Genomic DNA, 23,349 nt, shown 5'->3' on the forward strand with positions numbered 1-23,349 from the left:
GGTCCAAGGACAGCAGATTCTCTCCCCACCTCCCCACCATCTCATTCTCTCACTTCCAGAGGGTACAGCCCCACATCCTCAATAAACATTCTCTGTGATGCAGCATGTTTAGCAGCTGATTAGACCCCAAATTCCTAATTTTCCCAGAACTGGTAAAGGTTACTTTTTTGGAGGTTAGAATTCCCAGTCCCATAGTGGGCATGCTGACTGGGAACTTCTAGGAGTTATTGTCTCCAAAATAACTATCTCAAGTTCTGTTACAGCTAGATTTAAGAGTTCCCTGGGACTGCACTCTGAAACCAATTTTCCTACTCCATGACAGATGATGATGATGATGATGATGATGATGATGATGATGATTATTTCCCTATAACTTAACATCTACAACCAGGATCTAAACATTTCAGAAGAGGGAAGAAGCCCTCCTAGTCAGAGGGTATGATGTCCTGATTAGAGATGTAATTCTTCATTAGGTTTCTTCTTGAAAAGTGGCAATAAGGAATTTCAGCATTTTTCCTTTTGCAAGAGAGTCTCTGAAAACCATGCTATTTTTGAAGGCCATTCATAATTTCTGGCTTATTCTGCGCAAAATTCTCAAGTACCTGCTTTGCATAGGAAACAGCATTTTCTGTATGGAAAATATTATTTCAGTGCCGAAATATTAATTTCTGTGCAGAAAATGCTATTTTCTATGCAAATCAACCATGTGTGAATCTTACACAAAATGAATCCCAATTCCACCATTTCCTGTGAAGAAAACAGTATTTTCTGTATACCAATTAATACTTCTGCATGTCGTTTTCTGTGCATAAATGCTGTTTTTTGCATAAAACAATCATCTGTGAATTTGTGAATAAATCCTGAACTGCAAAAGATTCTCGTCAGCCCAAGATTCTCCCCATCAAGCTTTCTCAGCACTTGAAAATTGTTTTGCAACCACTCCCCCCCCCCCCGGGGGGGTATTTTCAAATATTTATTCCATCCCTAGTCCTCACTGAGTTGTGTCCTCCTCAGTACTTCTTTTTTTAAAAATCAATTGCTAGGAACTGAAGAACTCATTCCCACAAGGCCTTCAGGTGAGCTCTGCACTGAGATTCAGGCTTCATCTCTCCCCCACCTCCCATATTGCAGTCTTGACAACACATTCCATCCTATAAAGAACAATGTTCTATTTGTAGATAAGATGCAGCTCTTTGCTTGGCAGTGATAAGCTGGTTGCCATGGTGAGTAGGATGGGACAGAAAAGGAGGAAAGTAAGAGGAAGGTTTGGAAGAAGGTGTGGTGCAGGGTACAAGAACACTGTGCAAGTCTGAGAACGTAATAAAGCAAGGAGAGGCCAAGTGGGCTAGGGAATAAGGTAGAAAGACTTGGCAGGAGAAGGAAATGGAACTTAGACAAGTGATTGCTGGAACAAGAAAATAATAAGCCCGACACAGGAAAAGGGCAGGGCAGGATCATCCATGAGAGAAAGGGCTCACTAGGTTAAGGCACTAACAAAATGTGGGGGATGTTCTGTCATATATATGCAAATTCAGGAACAACACATACCTGTTTCTCCCCAGACAGGAAGATACTCATCCTGTTGAATGTCCAGCATGATCTCCAAGCCATTCCCAGTCCCCCCTTTCATGGTTATGAGTGGTGGCTTGTCAGACTGACCTGAGTTGAATGTGTAGCACTTTCCATAGCGTGTGAACACCTGTAGAGGGAAAAGGGCAAGGATTAAACAAGGAGCCAAACTTTGCCTGCAGAGTCCAGCCAGCCTTGCCAGTCAGGGCTAATCTAGAGAAAGGCCGAGGCCAGGGGCTCAGCTGGCCCATTACACTTTGCAGCGGGATGGATGAATGTGGCCCAGACACTTCTACTCTCCTGTGATTATTTTCTCCCAATGGCACAATTATTCCATTCTATTTCTGCATCATTTTGCAATCTTGAAACAATTAATTACAAGGCCATACCAAAACAAAGATGAAAAAGACAAAGTCCACACAGACCAAGAAAATCCATCAAATGCTGCTCATAGTGAAGGACACTTCTCATGGCCAAAGGAGTTTACTGCACACCGTGCAGTTGAAGACATGTCTACATAGCGACCACCAAATGCAGTGTTCAAACACGACTTAAGGAACATGAGAGACACTTCAGACTGGACCAGCCAGAAAAATCAGAAGCAGCAGAACATGTTATAAACCACCCTGGGCATAAAATGCTATGTGAAAACACTGAAATTCTGGACCATGCCAACAACTATCAGGGAAGCCACTGAAATCCACAAACACATGGACAACTTCAACAGGAAAGAAGAAACCCTGAAAGTAAACAAAGGCCCATACAGACAGACCAAAATAAAGCTGCTTCAGGTCACTTTGGAGGTATGCTGTTTAAATGATGCGTACATCCAGTATTCAGGCAAGATTTATTTTGGCCTGTCTGTATGAGCCTAAAGTTTGGCTACCAGTCCTGAAAAACACCAAAACCAAGTCTCAGCACATGCAAATGAACACCACCCAGGGTCAGGGCGTCTCCCAGCAGACAATGGATCACTAATTAAATAGACACAAATCCTCCTCATATATCCTCCAACCCTGAGGCCTTTCCATACACCAACAGACTAACACAGAGATTAACATATAAATGACTTCCTCTCAACCAATATCCCATTCACTTGCATGCCAGCATTCTCTGAAGATGCCAGCTCCAGATGCAGGTGAAATATCAGGAATAAATTCTTCTAGAACATGGCCACATAGCCCCAAAAACCCACAAAACCCCCCACACCATTTGCATTTCACTCTCCCCAGGTGCATACTTTGGTGTGAAGTTTTGCCTATGAAGTAGTTTCCCCTATAAATGCATTGCTGCAAAACAATTTTTCTTCTAAAAGTATTTTGGAGTAATATTTTCCATAATGTAATCATTTTTTAAAATGTATTTTGACCAAATGTCTGGATTTTGTCTGCATTTTTTGAATGAAGAATGACATTGGCATTGTTAGAAATACAAAACTGAAGGATACCGTCATTCCTGTTTGTATCTTGGTTTTGTAACAGTGAAATTTGATCAGTGCTTACTAAAATAAAATGAAAAGCAAATGATATTCTTCCCTGTCTCTGCTCTGCAATAACTTATATATAGCCCAAGGATGTGCCTTCACTTTCACTGCTCAGTTTCAGCACCAGGGATAGTTCCCAGCCTATGATACATCTCATTTTCGTATTTATAAGGCTCTGTTTGTGTGTGTGTTCGTACCTGTTGACTTATTGCAATCCCATAAATGTCATAGGGGTTTCTTAGGCAAGGAAGACTAAAAAAATGTGGCTTTACCTGTTTTGTCCTCTGAAATAAAGCACCTGCTATTTGTTGGCAAACTTCCATCTAAGTACTACCCTGGTCTGATCCTGCTTAGCTTGCAAGATCAGATGGGATCTGGTGACTTTAGGGCATTTAAGCCCTCAATTGTAGGCTTTTCCCAATGGAAAGTGAGGGCAAACTTGAGGCCACAGAAATACAGAGAGTATACACATCAGCTGATTTGAAGTACAGTATTTGATTAGAGTACCAGGCTGGTATTTACATTATAAAGGTAAAAGTAGTTCCTTGACACAAATGTCTAGTTGTAACTGACAGTAGGGGGCAGTGCTCATCTCTGTTACTAAGCCGAACAGCCAGCATTTTCTAAATATGACTTCGGTGGTCATGTGGCCAGCATGACTGCACCATATGCTGTTACCTTCCCACCAAAGTGGTACCTATCTATCTACTTGCATTTGCATGCTTTCAAACTGCTAGTTTGGCAGAAGCTGGGACTAGTGACAGGAGCTCACCCCATCATGCAGCACTCAGGCCTTGAACTGCCAACCTTCCGATCATCAGAACTGGCATCTTAACCACTAAGCCACTAGTAATTAATCATTTGCAAATGCCCACTTAATAGCCCCTGCCAGGCCATTCACATAACAAATTGGCAAAAGAGTGAGATTTGGCAGCAGCTACTGAAAGATTGCTAAAATGTTTTACAACACCAGCTGAGCTCTTCTATCCCATCCATCCTTGTGTAGAGGGTACATTTCAGCCAAATTCTTGAACAATAAAACTGAGTCACGGACTGAGAACAGACTCACCCAATGGCACAAAGTGATTAAGCAGTTAGGCTAGGCATATATCCAACTCATTGCTTACATTTGCTTTTGACTTCTTAAAGAGACATCTGAAACACATTTCTTTAAGAGGGTGGACTCATTTCCTTGGGAAGACTCCCACTCTCTTCCAGTCTAGTTTCTGAATGTCTTGCACACTCTAGTAGCTGGAATGCTCCCTCATTCAGTTTCCAAAGTGGTTAAATACTGATATCAGCAAGTTCTCATTCCCCTGCTAATTCAGCATGGTGGGTGAGTTTACACATTTAGAAGCCTTGTTGGTTCTAATAATGGCAGAACTAACAATTACAGCTTATGGAGCTGCACTCTTGCAAACCATTAGAGGCATTGTGACCCCACATTTCTTGTTCTGCTTAGGCCAGTAAATGGTTCACTAATATGCAACTCATGTTTGTTATGCTCGGTACACTTGAGAAGGCACAAACATTTTTGCTCGATTTAAGAAAGCTCACAATAAAAGTCCTTGACCATTGGTAACGTATGCTACCACGTTCTGCAGGAAGCACCTAGGAAAGGTTTTGATAGTGTGTGTGTGTGTGTGTGTCGTGGCATATCACTCCAAAATGGGGAGATGAGGCATTCCACCCTCCCATCCTGCTTGAGACCACAAGCTGCTCCTGCTCAGCATAATAGTACTATTAAGTGTTCATGCCCTCTGCTCCATTCTCCCTCTGCCTATGCTCCATGTTGGGTGTATATTACACAAATCCTGGCTTTTCATCTTGGTTTTAACATAATAACTAAATCTGAGTTATAACACAGAGTGACTGTTACTTTATTTAAATGTATTAGGCTCAGGTTAAGAATGAACTCAGTCACTTTTGTGGAATAATTACCATCCGAATTGGTCTCTCTCTGTGTCTGAAACATAAAGCTTTTTAAAATGAAGAGGCAGATGTGATCTTTTCCTTAAGGTTGTATAAATTCTCATTTACATGATTACTATTAAGATGGCAAGAAAACAGAGAAGAGTCCAACATTAAATACCAGACTTCCATGCCATATGATGTGATGCCCTCCATCACATACTTAAATGAACAGATGAGGCTGGACCTCTGGGAAGTGTTTTGCCCTTTTTAAGTGTCCTTTTAACTCATCAAAGAAAAAGAGAAAGAGAAGAAAAAGGAAAGACTTCAAGCAAGGGCTACTGAGGGAGCCTCTCCACATATACACTGATAATAGCACAAACATAATAAAAAATAAAATCTGACAGAGGAACTGGCACAACCACCTTCTCTCCACTAAATAAGTGAAAGTAACATGGCACAAGAATGCTTCACACAGGGTGCATCTGCACTGTAGAAATAATGCCGTTTGACATCACTTTAACTCCTACAAAATTCTAGGATTTGTAGTTTTATGAGGCACCAGCACTCTTCGACAGAGAAGGCTAAAGACCTTGTAATACTACAAATCCCAGGATTCTATAGGATGGAGCTACAGCACTTAAAGTGGTGTCAAACGTCTATAGTTAAACAGGTAGGCATGTTGAAAATTCAGTGGACAATGAAACCTTACAAAGAGAAGGAAATTCAAGGAGACGACTGAATACTAATATACATCGCATGGGGGGGGGGATGACGCCCCAACTCAGCAAAGTTCCACATTGTTCCACCTCCACCCAGAGCTCCACTCTCCTAGTTAGGAGAGGAGTCCCCCATTATCTCTGATCATCTATCAGGGAGAACAGTAGGGATGTCCATTCCTGTTCTCATTTGGCTGAGGGCACCATGGCATAGTGGTTTGAGCATTGGGAGTAGGACTCTGGAGATCAGGGTTCGGTTCCCAGCTTGGCCATGAAACCCATTAGGTAACCTTGGACAAGTCACACTCTCTCATCCTCAGGGGAAGGCAAAAGCAAACCTCTCCTGAACAAATCTTGCCAAGAAAACCCTAGGATAGTTTTGCTTTAGGGTAATCATAAGACAGAAATGACTTGAAGGCACACAACAACAAACTACAAAGTGGGCTAAACTGACTGTTCTCAGCCGACAGTCTGAAAGCTCCTCAAACTGCCAGGTGAGAGATTTTCTTTCCTTTGTCTGCCCCTTTTCTTCTTTGCTTGAGAAATGATTACATTAATTAATCCCATGATTCTATAGTTAAGTTGCCTAACCTTGTTGAATCTGTTCTCTTCAGTGGAGGTTTTATAATTATAGCCTGAATATCTCTGGAGTCTAGACTGCAAACTTTGGGATGCTGAAGTCAAGGAGAGTATGAAGAGTTACAATGTGAGTTACAATGGCAACCAGTTGACAATGAATTAAGAATACTGTACCTAATTCCCCCAATACCTGGATTGTGAATTATTAAAGAGAATTCAAACTTCATCAAAGCATTCATTCATCAAATGAATTCACTGCTTTGTTAAGAAGGTGTGAGGACCTGGATTTAACTTTTAGATACAGGTATCTCGTTTTCATCTGCTAAGGTAGTTAAAATGAAACAGGTCTCTAGGTTGCCAGGGGAAGAAAAGGAAGCTATAAAATAGTTAGAATTATGATGAGGCTTCTGCCATGAAATACCACTGGAAATGAAGGCAGGGCCTTTGGAAGACTGCCTAAGTTTCATAACACACATCTGAACAGCATATCCCTTCTATAAGACTACTGTCACTTTAGTAGAAGTGTGTGGGAGGAATGTGAAGAATGATTTGAACTGCCTCAGCTTTTTGTATTCTTAAAAACACCAGCAGCAAGTAACTCTTATGGCTACAAAGGCTGGCTTGAAAGCTCATGTGAATGCTTGGCAAACCCTTAGGAACAAGCAGGGATTCAATAACAGGGGTACCTATTTCAGGTTTCAGATCAGAGGTGAGGCTGAGAATTTTTGACAGAGAGGGAAAGACTCACAGCATGGACTCTTGGACAGACTCGAGGTTAAAGTGGCAATCCTAAGCAAATATACTAGGGAGGTCTACTGGATGCAGCAAAACTGGTCTTGTATGGAAAAAATGCTTTGAATTTTGTTGTTATGTAACAATTCAAAGCATGTTTGCTCAGAAATGAGTGCCAGTATATCTAATAGGTCTTCAATTCTTTGGTAAGAGCATTTAGCACTGCAATCTAAATTGCAAAGAAAAAGCAGCTTAGTTCAAGATCATTTGCTGTAGTTCCTTTTCTATAGCTTATAATAATGAAAGGAATGCAGTTATCAATATCTTCAGGAATGCTCTCTCTCTCTCTCTCTCTCCCTCCCTCTCCCTCTGTATGTGTTACACATATATGTGTGTGAGCACCTTCACCTTCCTCCAGTGTCCTTATATCCAGTGTCCAGAAGTCCCTATATTTGGTAGGATTTCCAGTGACAATGGACATGGAAGCAGGCTTCACAATTTTGGCATTCAATGTGACAAGTGGAAACAACGTAAATGATGTCTTCTTTCCTCAAAGACCAACGTTATAAACGCATACCCTAATTTGCATTCCATGCCCTTACATAAAATTGAGCTTGCTTGGGCACAAATTTTTCAGTATGTTTATTAACATATTATTATTTATTCATCATTTATTCTAGCTTTCATTTCAGATAAATGACACTGTGGTGTGATTCTTAGAATGCCAGAGACTGAGGAGATGCAGGTTCCTAATCCCTTTTAACAGCAAAGCAATTCCTCATGAGAATTTCAACGTTTATTACAAATCAGACTAGAACAATCTTTAGGACCCCATCCAGTCAAACCAGAGTACTTTCAAATATAAAGGAGTAGGGAGGTAAACAGATTATTTCATCCTCACTTGAAAGAGTGAATGGTTATTATAGTTTGCTCCCTATTGAAGAGAAAATAAATATTCCTCTGTAGTATTCTACTTGTATTCAAACATCCTGAAATGCTGTAGAGGAATTATTCTGCAGAGAAGTTTCTGTAGAAACAGTGTTTTCTGCATAGAAAACATGTTTTTTGTGTGCACACCCCACACATGTATTCCTCCACAGAATAAGTCCTCTGGAACACTGTGCAATATTTGAATACTGGGGAAACCTGTGCAGAAGTCTGCTGTATTACTGCTGTAATATTCTTTCCAATGGGGTTCCCATTTTTCAACCTGGAAATGAATAGTTGCAAATAGAGTAGGCCCTTCACATCTATGTATTCTTTACCATGGATTCAACCATTTATGGCTTGAAAATATTCTAAAAAGATATACATTCCATAAAGTAAACCTTGATTTTGCTATTTTATATAAGGGATACCATTTCACAATGCCATTGTATTTTATGAAATGGGAGTATTCACAGATTTTGGTATCTATGGAACCAAACCCCAGCAGATAACAAGGGCCCATTGTATTCTTTCCCTTGCTATAAAGGAGTCGAGTGTAGAGTGAAGCACTAGTTAGTTTTCAAACACTATCACTCACATGAAAGGGACATTAGGAAGACACAGGAAGCTGTCTTACAATGAGTCAGATGGAGCATGGGACTGTCTAGCTCAGTACTGCCTATGATGCCTGGCGATAGAGCACTAGCTCCTAGAGCACGGGTAGCAATCTTGTGACTTTCCAGATGTTGTTGGACTTCTTCCAGCCCCAACAAACTTAGCTAGCAAAGGCAATATTTAAGAATGCTGGGAAGTGCAGACCAACAACATCTAGAGGGCCATTAGATTCCCCCTCCCTGTCCCAGAATCTAGGGTTTGAGACCCAGGTTCTTCTATCTAGAGATGCTGAGGATTGAGCCAGATACCACATGCAAGCAAAGTATGTGTTCTACTAGTGAGCTGTTCCCCTTCTCCACATAATAATAATAATAATAATAATAATAATAATAATAATAATTATATGTTCTGCCTCTTCCAAGGATCAAAGTGGGATTACATCATTAAAATAATACAATGCGATTGAACAGTCAATAAAATACTAATACTGAATTATACATCCCTATTTGTTCCTTAAAATCTCCAAACATCAATTTATATACCATCATACTTGTCTGTATTATGCCCTGACTCTTTCTGTCTTCAGCTCTATAAAGAAAGGTCTGAAAATGTTTGTGCAGTGTTTCTCAGAAATGAGTGAGAAAGGCTGTGAAGGATTTCCAGAGCTCAGAAACATTGCTTTTTAAGACTACACTCCCCAGAATTCCCCAGCCAATATGGCCATTGGTTAATGGCAGAAGGGGGTATTTGCCCCTAAATACAGTAAAGCCTCGATATCCACAGGCTTGCCATCCACGGATGGCGAGCCCCATTGTCTGCAATGACAGTGCATGCAACTGTGTTATCGGATGCATGCATATCACACTACCATTAGGGGCAACAGGTCTTGAGGTCTCACATTTTTTCATATCCATGGGAGTGGTGGTCATGGTGTCTGGAATGGATCTCTTGTGGATACCAAGGTCCGACTGTATCTGCTAGGGAACTGGTGCGGGGGGGGGGGGGGTCCCTTCTGTTAATCTGGGCCAAAGAGAGGCCTTTGAAACAAAAAGTGACTTCTTTTAACTTCCTGTTTTTAACAAGGCATTTGGGAGAAATCTGTTTATTTTTTTTGTGTGTGGTTGGGGGTGTAGCTTCTCCTGGGGGGACCAGCCTTCCCTAGCTGCCTATTCCTGCTCTAATAGCCATTCTGGAAGAGGGATACTCAGAGTTCCCCCCACAATTTTTTTCCAAAGCTTCAGGAGGCAAAGTAAAATTCTATGCAGAGCCAAATCCAAAATCATCAGTGGAGTTCAGGTGACACAATGTGGGGTTCACTTCTTCCTTGGAATCCCAATTCTACCGCAAGTAGCCACTCTGGAAGGTGCCCCAATGCACCAGAGCAAATGTTGGGCATGCAGGGGGCTTCACTGTGGGAGGGGAGACTGCTTCCATTCCGTTGGCAGATGCTCTTCTATCAGTGAAGGATATAATTGGATTCCACTGGGGCTTTGTCCCTCCCTATGATGGTGAAAAGAATAATTTATGCAGCATAAACATAAATGTGCTTAATGCACATGTATTTATACAAATGGCAAAAATCAGCTTTTCTTTAATCTCTTCCCTCAGTTGAGGGAGGGGCATATGAAAGGGGCAATCAGGAATGATTCATTTTGAAAGGAAAGTTGCACCACACATCACAAAAGTTTCCGTTTGAAAAACAAAAAATAAAAATGAGGCAAATCTTTGCAAAGGGGGGCATTTTGGAGATAGTGGTGGGATGGTTGCTTCCTATATGTGTGTCCCTCACTGTGTGAGTACAGTGGCAAATGATAACTGGCCAGAATGAATGAGCCTATCACAAATTTAATACCATGAACAGCACTATCACCTCCGATGTCAGGCTTTTTAGCAGAGCAAGTACATGCATTCAGTTGCCAGTCATAAAGTGATGAACTGGCATGGGGGATATGACTTTTTTGGACAGGTAAATCAGAAATGCCTTGAATGCAAACAACAACAAAGTCTCTGGAATAAACAGTTTTTTTTAAGGAATTTCTACAGAACTCCTCAAATAGTACAGGATAATTTAAAAAGGATGGTGCAAAACCAAATAAGAACAGCTTTACCTTTGTGCCATTCTTTTTTAATCACCAGGCACTTCTGAGAATGCAAAGTATCAGGGAGCAGGGAAAAGAAAAAACCAACAGCTGAAAAATGTAGCAAATTCCATATCAGTAAAAGTCCGGGCAAATGAAAGAATCTTCAGCAGATTTACAAAAGACTTTAGACACATGGGAACAGAAGAAAGGCTTCTCTGGGAACGGGTGGCTCAAAACAGATGGCTGAGTCAAGATGGTACTTTCTATATATTGTACAGCAGTGACAGCTGGACTTGTAGCAGGATTTTGCATGAACTCAGGTGACAGGACAGCATCCTGTATTCCACTGGAGGGCAGCCAAGGCTAGCTTAGGGAGGGCAGGCTGTCCTCCAATGCACATCATTGCCACTCTTGAAAAGGAGTTGCTCATGGCAGACATAGGGTAAGTCCAGTAAAGAACACCTTAATGAGTGGGAAAAACTTCATGGAAGCAGAGACAGACAGACAGACAGGCAGACAGTGTGCGTGTAAGAGAGAGAGAGAGAGAGAAGGGGGGCAGGCAGATATCCTAGGATTCTGTAAGAATTAGAGGAGCAGACCCAGTGTGGTGTAGCAGTTTGAGTGTTGGACTACAACTCTGGAAATTAGGGCTTGATTCCCTAATCTCTAAATTCCCTAAACTGGGTGACCTTGGGCAAGTCACATTCTCTCAGCAAAGTATCAGGGAGCAGGGAAAAGAAAAAACCAACAGCTGAAAATGGCATGAAGATGGCATGGCAAACCCCCTCTGAAGTGCCACTCTGTTCTGCTTTGGTCAGGCCCCACCTGGAATACTGTGTCCAGTTCTGGGCACCACAATTCAAAAAGGATGTTGAGAAACTGGAGAATGTCCAAAGGAGGGCGACCAAAATGGTGAAGGGTCTGGAAACCATGCCCTATGAGGAATGACTTAGGGATCTGGGGATATTTAGCCTGAAGAAGAGAAGGTTAAGAGGTGATATGATAGCCCTGTTTAAATATTTGAAGGGGTGTCTTACTGATGAGGGAGCAAGCTTGTTTTCTGCTGCTCCAGAGAACAGGACCCGGAACAATGGATGCAAGCTTCAGGAAAAGAGAATCCACCTCAACATTAGGAGGAACTTCCTGACAGTAAGGGCTGTTCAACAGTGGAACAAACTGCCTCGGAGTGTAGTGGAGTCTCCCTACTTGAAAATCTTTAAACAGAGATTGGATGGCCATCTGTTGGGGATGTTTTGATGGAGAGTGCCTGCATGGCAGGGGGTTGGACTGGATGGCCCTTGTGGTCTCTTCCAACTCTATGATTTTATGATTCTATGAAGATACTTGCCAAGAAAACCTGTGATAGGTTCTCCTTAGGGTTGCCATAAGTCCAAAATGACTTGGAGGCACAAAACAACAACAGTTCTTTACAAAAGCAGGTGTCAATAAAAGATGCTCTACTGTGTAGCTCTTTTAAAGCAGTGGTTCTCACTCAGGGAGGCTGCTTGGCATAATTCCCAGAATCTCTTTCCATTGACCATGCTGATTTGAGCATCTGGCAGTTGAAGGCCAACAACTTTCGAAGCCTGCCTCCCACCCCACACTGCCCCAGATGAGAATCACACCTTTAAAATCATACCTGGGCTGGCTATTTATTAGAAAGGAACATGCTGAAATAATAAACTCACCAGCATTCCTATATACACTAGGAAAGTTAGAAGAACCACAGGCATTTTCTGGTCCATGGGTGCCAAAGATCTTTAGCAACTGTTGGGAAACATTGTACATCTACACATGTTGAAAATGAAGGGGTTAAAATGAAAACAGGACACATTTAAAAATACCACAGGGTTTACTTCACGTTGCAGCTCTCATCATCAGGGATGAGAATTGCAGCTTCTCTTGTGAACAAGCATAAATCATTGTTGGCACGAGAAGTTAAGCAACTGATCACGAACAGGCTTAAATGTCCTCCCACACTTGTACCAAAAATCAGTTCTGGCACAGAGGAGACAAATTTTGAAATGGCTGGAGGAAAGCGCTACGTGTCTCTTGTAGGCAGTAGTGAACTTCATGAATGAAAATGGGCAGCCTGACTATGTCTATGTTTATTCATGAGACGGTCACTCTGCATTCAGTGAGGCTTCTGACCCCAAGGAAGTGAATGTAAGCCTGCAGCCGGAGACAGAATTCCCATTTTGTTTCGAAGACAGCTTTGCACTCAGTGCCACTACCTGTACACAAGGAATTTCGGGAGAGCAGGAGGATGAGAACAGGATAGGATATTTAGACAACCATTCTGAACAACAACAACACAACAAATAAATGCAGTCACACATAATTTTAAAGACAAACAATAAAAACATTTATATTTAACAACCTATCATGATCCACAACTGCAAATATACTCAAACAAGTAAATGATATATATGTACAAAGGGATTTTTCCTCAGAGTGTGTGTGTGTGTGAGAGAGAGGGGGGGGGGGACCATACTGAAATGTGGAATTTCATTGTTGCTGTTATGTGCCTTTAAGTCACTTCTGACTTATGGTGACCTGAAGGCAACTCTACAGGGACGTAGCCAGGATTTTAGAAAAGGGGGGGGGGGGGGTCCAGACTAAGTGCCACCATTATAATGGGGCTTGGGTGTGGCGGCGCAGCAGCACACACCATTCATTTTTCTAATGGAAGGGGGGGGGTCCGGACCCCAAGATCCCCCCCTTGGCTACGTCCTTGAACTCTATCACAGGGGTTTCTTGGCAAGCCTCCACTGAGGCTGAAGAGCACCCGCTGGGTTTCTGTGCCCAAGTGGGGATTTGAATCACCAGGAGCCCTCACAAAACACAAGGTTGTGAGTTCAAACCCAGGCAGAGGCCCACAGTCAACTTAGCCTTGCACCCTTCTGAGGTCGCTAAAATGAGCTTCTTGGGGGCAATTAGCTTACAGTTGTAAAGTGCTTAGAGACTGTGTAGTGTGGTATGAAGCTCTATTGTTTTTTGTGGGTTTTATGGGCTATGAAGCTGCTATTGCTATTGCTATTCTGTTCTCAAGAATCATAGTGAAACACTCAATCACTACATCACACCCTATTTTGTGATCTTTTCTTTCTTTCTTTCTTTCTTTCTTTCTTTCTTTCTCATTCTTTTCTGCAAAATGTGAACTGCAAGGAACCTCATACTCATACGCCCTCCCTCTCTTTGAATTTTCCTTTGTACTTTGTTCTACTTTAATTTTGGAACTGAGCACAGTTCACTTTGACAATGGGATTCAGAAGTAGCGGGGAGGGGTCTGTGGTTTGCTTTAATGGCAGCCTGATTCAGGTGCTCTAAGCCCTCATGCAGTTTGGGGGAAGAGAAAGGGGGGAAATATAACATTTAGCCTCATGCTCTCCACTGCATAAAGTTAAGTGGGAAAAGTGCATGAGCTCAACCCTCCCCAGTAACCTCCACAAATTGGAGAATGGACGATTGCTATGCTCTCCTTGGGTAGGATTCCCACTACAATTCTGAACCTAGATTGCTGACAACTTGGTAATTAACTTGCCAACAGAAGTGGAAAAAAGTTACCTATGGGTCTACAATTGCCAGAATCCCCCAACTAGCATGACCAGAGTTTTTGAGACAAAGTCCAGCTACCGTTCCAAATCCTCTTGCTATCTCTGCTTAGTACACACCACTCTAGATACATTAACATGAAGAAGTAACACAGACTTTGACAAGAAGCCTAAACTTTGGGTCTTGGGAACAATCCCCAAACGTCTTCTTGCTCTCTCTTTCTGGCTCTCAGGAAGAAACCTGTGTCCTGCAGGGTCTAAGCTAAATCCCTTCTCCCTATGCTTGAGGATCTTGATATGAGAACAGCCCCTTTTCAATTGCACTTTCTCTATTGCAGATCCTGAACACTGCCTCTCTATTTTAAAAATCACATGATCTTGAGTTTTGATGTCATTGACCCCCCTCAGTCCCCTTTTGCCACCCTGACTCACAGTCGTGAAGTTGTGGGGGCCACAGTGCTGGCCCTGAAAGCGGCAGGAGAGGAGCATTTCCTCCAGCTGGTGGCCCAGCCTGTCCAAGAGGTGTCGCGTGGACTGGTCTTCAGGTGGCGACGGTGGCAGGTAATGGGAGAAGTTCAGCAGGGCCCCCAGCCAGAGCCACCGTGGGTCTTTCAGCAGGGTCCAGATGGCTGGCACCGGCTGGAGGTTCTTCCTGAGGAGTCCAAGCCAGTAGCCGCCCAGGTGGAGGTCTGCCCGGCTCATGCGTCGTACCCGGAGCAGGTTGCTGTTGCAGAGGGTGACAGCTGGGAAGGTGAGGTTGCGGGCATAGAGGAGGTGCACCTTGGTTTGAACAGGCCAGGAGAACAAGTAGTGGATGCGATTGGAGGACCAGGTGAGCAGCAAGGCCAAGGAGGCCAGGAAGGCCATGAGCCAGAAAGCTCGGTGGGGGCACGAAAGGTGCGGTGAGAAGACATGGCGGAGTCCGTGGAACGTCGTTTGCCTCAGGGAGAAGAGAGAGGATGGGTCCATGACATGGCCCGTCCAGCTGCCGTCTGTGCTAGCAGGACGGGAAGCAGGACACTAGCCGTCAGAGCAGATTCCTAGTTTAGCCAGCCAGCTCCTCCTTGTTACACTAGCTCACTTCCTTGCTTCTTCCTGTCAACTTGCACCTCAGCTGGCTTCGGCTGATCCTTCTGAGAGTGAGAGAGTGGGCTCAGGGATGGGGAGATGCTTGTGAGAGTTGCCTGTAGCTCTCAGTACACCAGCAGCATCTACTGGCTCTAAGGAGAAAGCAGCAGGTGCTGTGCTCTGCTGAGCTGTGCAGAGCTGTGTGTCTCAAGAAATGTCTGGCTCAGGCATCCAGAAAGCCACCTAGAGTGTGCCAGAGCCAAATCAGGCAGGGAGAGGCAGAGAAGAGGCAAGGAGGAGAGAGAGGGAAAAGGCAGGAAGGTGGGTGAGTGGGTGGGTGGGGAGAGAGAGAGGATGAATGAGGGTGGAAGGGAGCTGGTAATGGGAAAGAGAGTTTTTGACAGAGGGGTGGAAGGCACAGAGATTAGGATGATGGAAGCTAGAACACTACAGGGAAGAGGAAAGGAGGGAGGGAAAGAAAGACAAAAACTGAGAGGGAGGACAGACAGACAGCACACCTAGTTGGCATGAAATGTCACCTGAGTAGAGACCAAGTCCAGGAGCAATCCTACCCTCCCCTGTAGTCAGTTCCTGATTTGAAAAGCTCCTTTTCAGCTAGTGAAAAGTGTCATTAAACCACTCTGAGCTTGCCACATCCACATGAATGCTATCCACTCAAGTCTTTCTGCTATTGTACTGGGTAGCCTCTGTTAGAGATGTGGGAAACCTGCTGTCTAGATGCTTCTGATTATGATCCCCACCATACCTGATGATTGGCTGGGACTGATGGGACATGTAGTCCAAAACTCTGAGGATGACACCTGTGCTCTACAAAGTTTTCTTGGCAAGGGATAGAAACATATTCCTTGCATTTCCTTCTATTTACAGTTGTAGGCACAGGTCAACCACTTGTATTTTGAACAGCCAAGAAGGTGCGTTTATGTTTGTGTGGAGTCTTTCTCTTTCTTTCTCTTCTGTACACATGTGAGTGTGTGGACAATCCCAGACATTTGTGGAGGGTGCTATCCAGGCAAAGTTGCTAGCTCTGGGATTGACATGAGAAGCATAGAGCAAATTTGGGTAACATGGTTTGTTTTTTCTTTTCTAGAGTCGAATTCTCACATGGAAATCCATGAATATTTATACAGAAGTAAGTCCCACTCTGTTTGGTGGGCTTTCCCCAACTACGTGTGTCCAGGATTCTCCCCTCCAGTGACTACTCTCAAATGTGGAAGTTCCCTCTTCCAGCAGATAGAACAGTCACGACACTTTTCGAAACCTCTCACTTAAATTTTGCTTTGTATCAAGGGGGACAGTTTAGACTAATGTTGAATGGGCAAGTGGAATAGTTGACATTTGCGTTTATTTATTAAAATGTCTTTTCAAGGGATTTTACAGTTCAGTTCTACTGATGGTCTTGAGGAGAAATTTAGATGAAATATTCAAATAAAATGAAATAATTCATTGCCCATCTTTGAAACTTTCATGTAATTCCAATACTTGCTTTTCATCACATAACTGATGAATATGGTTTATATTACCCTAGTAATTTGGATAGACCAGTACAGTCCATGTACCACCAGGCTGAATACTATTAATCAGCAAGGTTAGTCCTACCAATAGGCAGAAGAGAGATGGGAAAATTAACTTTTTCAGATTACAACCCCCTGAAACCCCTGCCAAGCACAGATAGTAGGAGTTGTAATCAAAAATGTAATTTTCCCAAGATACAAGGAGGAGTGAAACAGATTTTAGACATCATGAAAGGGTAGCAAATTGTTGGTTATTTACTTTGGAAAGCAATGGTAAACCTCCTCTGAATCAATCTTGACAAGAGAGCCCTAGGATAAGGTCACCATAAGTTGGAGTCAACTTGAAGGCACATAACAACAAATTACTGTATTTCTGTTTCTTGGGATAGAAAGACGTGCTTGTAAGGTTTTCTGCTTCCCTCTGCCAAAATATCTTGGCTGGACTCTAGAGCCTTGTCTTGGGTCAGGAGGATGACTCAGTTCCATTTGCTGTTCTGCCTCAGGCAGCACAATGTCTTTGGTCAACCAGGCCCACCATCGTCCACATGTAGTGGCCTGCCTGGGGTTTCAAAAACAGAAGGCTTGTCAAAGCATTTCCTTCAGGCTGTGGCTGGTGGGCTGTGTTTGGCTTCACAAATCACAAGCTGGACACAGTTCTGTTTTTGAATGTCAGCAGCCTCAGAACCTCAAAAGGAGATCCACACTGTGCTGATTTCTGGGACGGAGTGTGATGCGACAGATGGAAGCGAAACAGGTTGTGCATACAGTGTGGGTGGGTGGGTGGGTGGGGAGGCGGAGGCTGCATTTGAACAGTTCCATGTTCACATGAGCATACGTACAGAGGAATATATAAAAGCTTCAGGCATGCAGAGTCCCAGAATGTCTTTTCAGTGTAATCCCAACATCTGTTAATTCAGCCTGGCCCACCCAGAGGTGCATGAACGACCCATCCTGGCTGCCTGGCTGGCAAGAAATGCTATTTGTGTTTGTTTGTTCTGACCTGAAGGTTGCATGGATGTAATAGACTGTTCTGCATTTCCCGGAAATAAAAACAAACAGTTTTAAAATAATAAAACTTGAGGAGATGGAGAAGTGATGTGATAGCTATCTTTAAATGTCTGAAGGTATGCCATGTAGAAGAAAAGGGAAGGTTGTTTTTGGCTGCTCCAGATACTAGAACATGAACCAATGGATTTAAATTATAACAAAATATATTCCATCTAAACATTATGAAGGATTTTAATTTTCCAACAACCCTTTGACAGTAGAATGGACTACCCTGGAATTTTTTTTATTGAATGCTTTTAAAGGGCAATTGGATGGCTATCTTTTAGGAGTGTTTTACCTGTGAATTCTTACATGGCAAGGGCTTTGACTAGATAGTTTATCTCAACTCTGTAAGTCTATAATTAACAAAATAATAAAATGTTTTGGAAAAATATGCTGATTAAATGGAGGGGGATAACTTTTATATGAATAAAAATAGTCTTTTTGCAGAAAAGAAAGGAAACAATATGATAACTGTGGGTTTGGATAGTTAGTAGTTGGGGTAATTGGATAATTAAAACAGGGGTGCTTTAATTGTGTATTCCTGCATGGCAGGGGGTTGGGCGAGGGCTCTTGAGATCTCTTCCAACTCTATGATTCTAGTAGGACTGGGTTAATAGAACTATATGAAATAATTTTTAGTTGGAGAAGTTAGACCTTATAGATTTAGACTTGCAGTCCCTGAATGGAGCAGAGGATGCAATAGGGGAAATGCAGGACAGAATAAGTAAAGAACTAGTATAGGAATAGCTGGTTAATGTAAATGAATTCAAGTCTCCAGCGACAGATAAACTACATCCAAGGTTATTAAAAGAACAGGCAGAAATAATCTCAGAGCCACTGGCAATATTCTTTGAGAACTCCTGGAGAACAGACAAAGTCCAAGCAGACTGGAGGAAGGCAAACAGTGTCCCCATCTTCAAAAAGGGGAAAAAAGAGGATCCAAACAATTACCAGCCAGTTAACTTGACATCAATACCAGCAAAAATTCTAGAGCAGATCATTAAACAGAGAGTCTGTAAGCATTTAGAAAGGAATGCCATAACTGCAAAAAGTCAAGATGGGTTTCACAAAAACAAGTCATGCCAGACTAATCTTTTCTCTTTTTTGGATAAAATCCCCAGCTTGGTACATGAAGGAAATGCTGTGGATGTACCATATCTTGATTTCAGTAAGGCCTTCGACAAGATCTCCCATGATATTCCTGAATACAAGCTAGTAAAATGTGGCCTGGACAATGCTACTGTTACTGTTAGGTGGATTTGCAATTGATTGACCGGCCGAACCTAAAGGGTGCTCAACAATGGCTCCTCTTCATTTTGGAGAGAAGTGACCAGTGGGGTGCCACAGGGTTCTGTCCTAGGCCCAGTGCTATTCAACAGCTGTATCAATGACTTGGATGAAGGAACAGAGGATATGCTTATCAACTTTGCAGATGACACCAAATTAGGAAGAGTAGCTAATACCCCAGAGGAGAGGATCAAAATTCATAATGACCTTAATAGATGTCACTGGGATGTGTGTATAAGAGAGTAATACAAAGATGTAATCTAAGAAGTACTATACATTTAGAACAACTAAAAGACTTCAATGCATGTGTGTGTAGAGTCATACAGGCATGCCCAGAGCTTGGAAAAATTACGTTGAATGTAAAATGTCATGTTATGCATTAGAAATCCAAGAATATGCTAGTCATCAGCAAGGAGCTTGGAGGGAATGCCATCTCCTACTTTAACTACAATATATACAGGGTGGCTTGGTTCTTCTATTTTAAAGGCATCAAACAAGGGTCCTGTGAAGCAGAGAAGTACTGCTTCTTCTAAAATAGTGCAGGAAGTGTGGCTGGCTCTATGCTTCCTGCAATGGCTAAGCAATGGCGGTTTACAGACCGCCCTTTTGGGGCGGTCTGTACCCGCCCCTTTCCCCGCCTGATCGGGGCCTCAGCTGCCACAGCGGCAGCCTCTGAGGCCCCGATCCGCCACTTTCTAGGCCGCGGGGAAGCAGCAAAAGGCTGCTTCCCTGCGGCCTGGAAAGGGGTGTCCTTGGGGCTTCATGCCCCAAGGACAACCGACAGCGGTGGGGACAAAGAGAAAGGGGCCGCTTGGCCCCTTTCTCATTTGTGTTGCTGGCACAGCCATGTAAAGGCTGCGCCAGCGACACAAACTTGGAAGGAGCTCCGTTTCGTAGCTCCTTCTGGCGCCGTGGAAAGGGTGCCCCAGGCATAGGGTTGCCATAACCCTCCTGCCGGCGGGACATTCCCGGTTTTTCACCACTAGGGGGTGTCCCTGCACCGTTTCCTCCTTGACTCCCGGCCTGTTGCCAATCTGGTGACTTTCACACCAAAATGGGTACTTTTCAGAGCCTTTGGTGTGATTTTGGTGTTTGGTTTTAATGGTAATTTTGAGAGTTGAAATAAGTTCCAATTATTTTTATTCAATTAGGGCTACGTTTTATTGCCATATTAACATTAATCACGGCCGCCTCGCTGCGGGGCAGGCCGTTTTGCCGAAGAAACTACAAGCCCCAGAATGCTCTGGGGCTTGCCCGGCTCCCTATTGGTGCGCGGGGTGGAAGGGGCGGCCCTTCTGCCCCGCGACGCTCTGGGAGCCGGACTTTGTGGTGCGGGACTTCCGGTCCTCCAGGGCAGCTCATTGGTTGGGCTGCCCTGGAGGAGGAGCCCCGCACTGCACGTTGGAGGGGGCGGGGCCTAGGCCTTTTTTAGGCCGTGTTGTTGGCCCTGTCCCCTCAGTCGGCGCTTGGCTTCGCACGGAGCGGAGCCAAGAAGGAAGGGAGGAAGACTGGAGTAGCTTCCCCCGCCCACCCACTGCTGTCTTGTGGGTTTTTTGTCACAACTTTGGGTGGCAGCATAGGCCAGGATCAGCACGGTGTAGGTACCAGGGCCATGGTGCTCTGGTCTGGGAGTCACTAGGTACCCGGGGGCGAATTGGGCAGGTGTATGGCCATTGCGGGGGCCATAACGCGGGTGCGCCTCCCGGTGACTAGGGGCTTAGTAAATATGTGAACGCATGGCATGGTTTGCGGTCAATTTGTGTTCCTTAGCCCCTAGGTCATCCCAAGCGCCTGGTGGGTGCCAGGTTGGTTAATCAGACAACATCGGGTTGTTTGATTTCGCAGATCCTGACCTCATGCTTTGTGCGAACCCATACCAATGGCTTGCTAATAAAGTTGTGGCCTTTCTTCCAAGTTGGTGTTGTGTGGTTTTTTGCAGCACCATCTAAGGCAACAGGGACTTTTCAGGGATTTTGACTGAATATTTGGTGAGATATGGGGGGGATTTGGTGAGTTTTGGCCAAACGTTTGGGGAATTATCTTCGAGACTTGTTGGCAACAGGAGGTTGCCAGACTCAGGAAGAGGAGCTCCTCCTCTGTTTGGTCCCTATGTGGACCGGTCCCAGCAAAGCAGCAGGGGGGAGAGGGCCATTTCCTTTGGCACCGAGGCGAGGATGATGATGATGATGAGGAAGAGGAGGTGCGTGGCCATTTTCAATATTTATTTTGCCCCTGTGTATTTCTTCTAACTTTGACTGCCAGGGCTCAATGCTCTGGAATTCTGGTGTCTGTGAGGCATTTGGCCTTCTCTGTCAGAGAGCTCTGGTGCCACAATAAACTACAATTCCCAGGATTCCATAGCACTGAGCCCTGGCAGTCAAAGCAGTATGTTTTGGACACAGATATCCTCCTTTTGTGAGTTAATGAATGAATCTAGTCCTTAGCCTTTCTATCTCTCTCACACACTGCAGGAATAATAACCCACTTTGAGTCTGCTTTAACTCAATGGTAGGGAATCCTGGGAATGCTAGTGTTTGGGAGACATTGAGACTTCTCTGTCAGAGATGGCTCTGAGGCCACAATAGACTACAATTCCCAGGATTCCCCAGCACTGAGCAGTCTCAAACTGGACCATTTCCTCAGTGTGGATGCACCTGGTGAGGCATTCTGGGCACTGCAGTTCACACTACGTTGTGACTCCCTGTCAGAGATAGCTCTGGGGCCACAGTGTAGTACAATTCCCAGCATTCCCCAGCACTAACCCAAGACAGTTAAGTCACTCTCGAACTGGATTATTCCCTCAGTGTGGATGCAGCTTTGGTGAGGAACTCTGGGCATTTCAGCCCAGCATTGTTTTATTTCTGCAGTGTATTTTGGACCAGAGACAAAGTGACCAGACGTCCTCCTCCTTTTCCAGGACATGTCCTCTTCTGTCAAATTTCAAAATGTCCTCCATTTTGATCATGCCTAAGAAACATGCATTTATATTAACATTTTTAAAAAATCATCAATTTTTTTCGCGTGTCCTCCATTTATTAAAACTGTGTCCTATATTTGACTTATGGCAACCCTACCCAGGCACCCTCGTGCGGCGCCAGGACATCACTTCCACGCTACCTCTAGCCACTCCTAAGCCACTAATAAGAAGGAGCATGCAATAATCCCCACCTCTATCCCACATCCTGGCTGCAGGCCAGGACACTTGAGTCAGTTTTAAAGTTCAGTCAAAGTCGACATGGCAGGAAATAACAACAGATCCCCCAAACTTTTTAACATGATTGGAAGTTCTGGGGGTAAAATCAGTGCCTATGGGCCTGCCTCTCCAGAAAGTAATTTGTTGCAGATAATCAAACAAATTACTTCCAGGTTCTGCATAACCCTCCATCAGTCAAACTAACTAACACAATTCTAGCCATGCAATGTTCCATAAACATAAAGCAAGAATGACCAAGGTATCCATGTGCTCCCCCATCTAACTTGGCAGAAACTTCCTTTCTGGTATTTCCTAATGATGGCAGACTCTGTTCCTGTGCCTTTAACAGCTACTTGGCCTGTAGACATGAGTGTGTGTGTGCTTCTCCACTACCATGGCAGTTTTTTTGAGTTCTATAGATCAGGCTGTTGTAAAAGGCACAACAGCTACACAGGCCAGGCTGGGGTCCTTTTCTCCTTCTCTGGTCAGTTGAGCTGACATCTTTACCTGATTTTGATCCTGACAGTGAATCACCATCAGCTGAGTCTGATCAAGGACATTTATTCTCTGATCCAGCTGAGTGCCTCTTAATCTTTATAGGTTGCTGAGCTTAGCAGAATGATGCTTTGCTCAGCTAAATGGTATGAAATCAAAGGGGGGGGGCAGGGGAGAAAGAAACAAAGGCAGCCTATGCATTGTTTTTTGTGTTAGATCACATGTTTATACAGGGAACTACAGCTTAGCAGTAGAGCTTAATGCTGCTACATGTCTTCTAGTCAACTCTGCTTTATGGTGAATATATCCTAGGATTTTCTTCACAAAATTTATTCAGATGTGTTTTGGCATTACCTTCCTCTGAATATAGTCCTAAGCATTTGGGTTTCCATGGAGGTCTCCTTTCCAAGAACTAGCTAGGCCTAACTGCTGAACTTCCAAGATCAGACAGGAGAGAGTCCCTTTTGTACATTTACAGTAAGTATAGTCCAGTGCTCATACTACAGAAGAAAGGTTAAACAGGAGACTCTTTAAGGAAATCTGGAAGCCCTACT

The 23,349-nt window shown here is 43.7% G+C and overlaps 1 protein-coding gene across 3 annotated transcripts in view; it reads right to left on the reverse strand.

The window, feature by feature from the left end:
• Positions 1-23,349, reverse strand: part of LOC149322508 (acid-sensing ion channel 1) — a 257,089-nt gene that overhangs the window by 16,837 nt on the left and 216,903 nt on the right. For 2 of the 3 annotated variants that reach the window (XM_089478948.1, XM_089478932.1), the window contains one exon: positions 1,549-1,699. In XM_089478948.1, coding sequence (XP_089335074.1) covers positions 1,549-1,699 — 151 coding nt within the window. Of the gene's footprint in view, positions 1-1,548; positions 1,700-14,602; positions 15,438-23,349 lie in introns of those variants that run through there. The other variant, XM_089478940.1, reaches the window with a different exon arrangement.

The sequence above is a fragment of the Sceloporus occidentalis genome, unplaced genomic scaffold (genome assembly GCF_023333645.1).
Source record: "Sceloporus occidentalis isolate IW3139 unplaced genomic scaffold, rSceOcc1.0.p SCAF_1, whole genome shotgun sequence".
In the NCBI taxonomy this organism is placed as follows: domain Eukaryota; kingdom Metazoa; phylum Chordata; class Lepidosauria; order Squamata; family Phrynosomatidae; genus Sceloporus; species Sceloporus occidentalis.